The 4,591-nt window shown below is 62.6% G+C and overlaps 1 protein-coding gene across 1 annotated transcript; it reads left to right on the forward strand.

The window, feature by feature from the left end:
* Positions 1-1,452: 1,452 nt before the first annotated feature.
* OLIG2 (oligodendrocyte transcription factor 2) lies at positions 1,453-3,925 on the forward strand. Its single transcript, XM_054813147.1, has 2 exons — positions 1,453-1,507; positions 1,755-3,925. Exon 2 carries the CDS (start codon positions 1,792-1,794, stop codon positions 2,665-2,667), a length of 876 nt encoding a protein of 291 aa, XP_054669122.1. The 5' UTR covers positions 1,453-1,507; positions 1,755-1,791; the 3' UTR covers positions 2,668-3,925.
* The last annotated feature ends 666 nt before the right edge of the window (positions 3,926-4,591 follow it).

Here is a 4,591-nt window from a genome sequence, read left to right on the forward strand (position 1 = left end):
AATGCAAAGTTTGCACAGACGCGTCCCCCCACTCCCCGTCCCGCTGCTCACCTCCAGGGCGCAGTCCCAGCTCCCCCTCGCCTTACCCCCCCATCCCCCGGGGTGGGGGTGGGGGGAACGTGTGTGTGTGATGTCCCCCTTGCCTCTCCTCGGCCGGGCTCCGCAGCCCCGCAAGCAGGTGCGGGAACTGAGGGCCGGGTCGGCCCCTCCGCCCGGCCGGCCGGGGGGAGCCCGGGGCACGTCCCGGGTGGCCAGGCCGGGGGCCGCCCGGGCGGCAGCGGGACACACGCCGGGCGGCGGGCGGCGGCGGGCCCGGCTGTCGCTGGGACAGATTTTCCTAATTGACCTGTTACGGATCATCCCCGCAACCGTTGGGAAACACATTTCCACGCTTCACTTCTTAACGTTTTAAATACATATTTAACGGATGGTTGAGGCTTGCCGGGCCAGCTGGGAAACACACGGGTGTAAAAATAATACAACAAAGGCAAAGGGGCCGGGGGGGATTTACCCCGGTGGGAGGAAGCCCCGGCCTTGTTGCACGGAGCTGCCGGGGCGAAGGGGCTCGCCGGGAGCGGGGCGAGGCGCGGAGGCATTGCCGAAAGTCACTTTTTTGTTAAAGTCTTTTTTTTTGTTAAAGTCTTTTAGTCTTTTTTTCTTTGTTAAAGTCTTTTTTTCTTTTTTTCTTTCTCTTCCCTCTCCTCCTCCGGTCTTGCTGGAGGGTTGTTTGGGGGTAGGTTTTGGTGGCTGCTCCGGCTTCTCCCGGTCGCTGCGGCGCCGGGGCCGGGGGTCCCCGTTGGGGCCGGCGCTGCCCGGCACCGCCCGGCGGCCTCCGCGGGGAAATCCGCTCGTGGTGAACGGGGTGGCTGAAATGACATTTTTCTCCCCCTCCGCCTCCCTTTGCAGCACTTAACGAGGGGATAACGACGGGGCTGGAGGCAGGAGGGAGCACCCGCCGGGGGAAGCGCGCCGGCCGCCCGGTGCGTGTGGCGGGGTCGGGGCTGAGCGCTTCCCAGCGGGGCGGGACGGGGCACGGGGAAACACCGGCGCGCTGGCGGGAGCCGGGCAGCGCGGCCTCCCCGAGGGCGTTGCGGCGGCGGGGCCAGGGGCTGTTTGGTCCCGTCCCCGTCCCGTCCCGCCCCCCCCCAACAGCTGTTCCCGGCGCTGTCATTGTTGCATTTTATTATGGATTTGACAAAAGTCCCTCCCTCCCACCGCGCCCCCCCACCGGGCTCCCTGCGCCGCTGCCGGCCGTCGCCCCCCCGTCCGCCCGCCCCATCGAGCCGGGACTGGCCCCGGTGACATCAGCCGCCCCCCCACCCCCGGCCGCCCCCCCACCCCCCCCGCCGCCGCCGCCGCCGCCGATTGGCGCAGCCCCCCTCCCGCCCGGTGACATCGTTCCTCCCCGGCGCGGCTATAAAGCCGCCGCCGCCACCGCCGCAAGGTGCGCGCTGCTGCCGTGCTCGCCCGTCACGGCGCGCCGCTCCCCACGGCCGCCCCGCGCACGGTAAGTGCTCCCCGCGCCCGCGCACCCCGGCGCGGCATCCCCCGAGGCCCCGGCCCGGCGGAAAGGCACGGAGGGAGGGAGGGACGGGACGGGACGGGAGGGAAGAGGAGGCGCCCCCCGAGGGCGGCCCCGCGGAGCGGCGGCGGAGCGGACTCGCCGACCTGGCGGGCGGGCGGTGACGGCGCCCCGCCAAGTTTCCGCGGGCGCTGACCCGGGGCCGCCTGCGGGCTCTCTCCCCTCCCCGCAGGCAGCCCGGTGCGCGCCGCCGTCCCGCCCGCCGGGCCATGGACTCGGACGCCAGCCTGGTCTCCAGCCGCCCGTCCTCCCCGGAGCCCGATGACCTCTTCCTCACGGCCAGGAATAAAGGCAGCGGCGGGGGCTTCACGGGCGGCACCGTGTCCAGCTCCACGCAGAGCGACTCCCCGCCGGAGCTGAGCGCCGAGCTGCGCAGCGCCATGAGCGCTGCGGGGGTGGTGGTGGTGGACAAGCTGGGCTTCAAGTCCTCGTCGTCCTCCTCCTCCTCGTCCTCCTCGTCCTCCTCCAAGAAGGACAAGAAGCAGATGACGGAGCCGGAGCTGCAGCAGCTGCGGCTGAAGATCAACAGCCGGGAGCGCAAGCGGATGCACGACCTGAACATCGCCATGGACGGGCTGCGGGAGGTGATGCCCTACGCCCACGGCCCGTCGGTGCGCAAGCTCTCCAAGATCGCCACGCTCCTCCTGGCGCGCAACTACATCCTCATGCTCACCAACTCCCTGGAGGAGATGAAGCGCCTGGTCAGCGAGATCTACGGCGGGCACCACGCCGGCTTCCACCCCGCCGCCTGCCCCGGCGGCATGGGCGCCCACTCCGCCCCGCTGCCTGGCCACCCGGGCCACCCCGCCTCGCACCCCGTCCACCACCCCATCCTGCCCCCCGCCGCCGTCTCCAGCGCCTCCCTGCCCGGCTCCGGCCTCTCGGCCGTCAGCTCCATCCGGCCCCCCCACGGGCTCCTCAAGTCGCCCTCGGCCGCCGCCGCCGCCCCGCTGGGCAGTGGCTTCCAGCACTGGGGGGGGATGCCCTGCCCCTGCAGCATGTGCCAGGTGTCGGCCCCGCCGCACCACCACGTCTCCGGCATGGGCACCGCCAGCCTCCCCAGATTAACCACCGACACCAAATGAGCCCCTCGGCGGGGCCGCCCCGCCGCGCCCCGCGCCGCCCGGGCACCTCCAGGACCTACAAACGCGCCCCCTCCCCTCCCCGCGGCGGCAGCGGGTCCCCCCCACCCCCCGCTCCCGGGGCCGTCGGAGGGGCGGCGGGAAGGGATGGAACCCGGCTCGGGATCTGCTCTGCTTCCCTTACGGCGGGGAAAACCACCCCGACGCAAGTAAACGCCCGCGCATCTTCTTTATTTTTAATTTACTTTGTTGTCGATAACTTCGCTAGGAGGGGAAATTAGTCCTAGGCTCGTCGCAAATGGAGGAACCAAAACTGCAGAGGGGTTTTTGCTCGTTTGCTCGTTTGTTTGTTTGTTTGTGTCCCGTGTCCGTCCCCGTCCCCCCGGTTTCGTTTCTACACGTAGAGCCTTTGGAGCCGTTTCTGGGTCACGTCCCGCCCCGGAAAGCCCATCCCCGGAACACTCGGCCGCCGCTCCGGGGACTCCCGGCACTGGCGGGGAGCAGCGGGGCTCCGGGTGGAAGTGTAACCTGGAAAGTCCGTTTACTTCCTCTTCCCCCGCTCCCCTGCCCGCCGTTTTGGGTTTTGTTTGTTTGTTTTTGGTTTTTTCCGGTTTCTCTCTCTGGTTCGGGATTTGTAAATATACCGTTCAACGATAACGATGCAAGTCCGCTCTGCCTGAGCTTTCCGTCCGTGCACTTGTAACTGTGTAAGCCTCATGAGTGAATAAGGGGTCGGTTTGCCTTGATTTCGTTGGTTTGGGTTCTTGGGGTTTGTTGGGTTTGGTCTTTTTTTTAAGCGTATAACACGTTGGGGTTTGTTGGTTTTTTTTTTTCGTTCCTGCCACCTTTAACAAAGTTTGAACTCTTTAATGCTCTTTCTGTGTAGGAACTTTCACACTGTCCGTGTTGCAATACTGAGAACTTGGGCTTGTTTCTGAAATAACAACTTTTCTTATCGCTGCCCCTTGCAGAGATTTTATCATCTGTTTATTTTTGTAAAAAAAGAAGAAAAAAAAAGAAAAAAGAAAAAAGTTGCTAAATAATATTTATTACTTGTTTGGTTGCAAAAAAAAAAAAAAAAAAAAAGAAGTGATCCACAGTTGAAATTTTAAATTAAAAAAAAACCAAAAAAACATTTTAAAGAAATGGCCTTTTCCTCTTCCTTGCTGTTCCGAGCGGGAGGCGGAGGCAGGTGCTGGTAGCGGCGCTGGTGCGGGACCGCGGCGGGACAGCCGGTGGGTTACCGGCCGCAAAGCGGGGAAGGGAGGGGAACATTTTAGGCGCATCCTTGCCTTTTCCCTAAGTTTTTTGTTAGTTTGCTTCGTTGGCTAATCAAAACCTTTTTTTTTTTTTTTTCCCTCATTTGTTCCTCACAGAATAAGGGCGGCAAGGAAAGAAACGACTGTTACTGGGCTCGTAATGTGAAATTTTTTTGTCTACCGATTCCCGCTCTTGGCAAGAGCTAAATATTAATTCGGGGAAGCATTAAACTTGGCGATGGGGTGTTCGCTCATTGTAATCGCTTCTGCGCACTTGAGCTTCAACCAAAACCCAACCAAACGAAAATCCACGGAAAGGAAAATTATTTGGGGACAGTCATTTGTTGTTTGTTTTGGGGTTTTTTGTTTTATTGTTGTTAGCTTTTTTCCCCTCCCGAAGACGATAGTATGTCTCGCCCGTGCGTATTTTAGCAGCTCTGTACTCAGGTATTTGCGCATGAAATATTTCGCTTTCCCGCAGACCCCAAGGCAAGGGCTGTCTTCACGCACGCAGGGTGCGGGCGTGGAGCAGCCTGTGGCTTCCCCTTTTCCTGCAAGGAGAAGGGGAATAACCCAAGCGAATCTCTTTTTCTGAGGAAAAGGAAGTAGGCAGCCCCCGGCGGCGGCTGCCCCCCGGGGGGGCGCCGGGACGGGCAGCGGGGCTTCCC

The sequence above is a fragment of the Grus americana genome, chromosome 1 (genome assembly GCF_028858705.1).
Source record: "Grus americana isolate bGruAme1 chromosome 1, bGruAme1.mat, whole genome shotgun sequence".
NCBI lineage: Eukaryota > Metazoa > Chordata > Aves > Gruiformes > Gruidae > Grus > Grus americana.

Coding starts and splice junctions, on each gene's coding strand:
- OLIG2 (XM_054813147.1), top strand. CDS start 1,792: ATGGACTCGGACGCCAGCCTGGTCTCCAGCCGCCCGTCCTCCCCGGAG.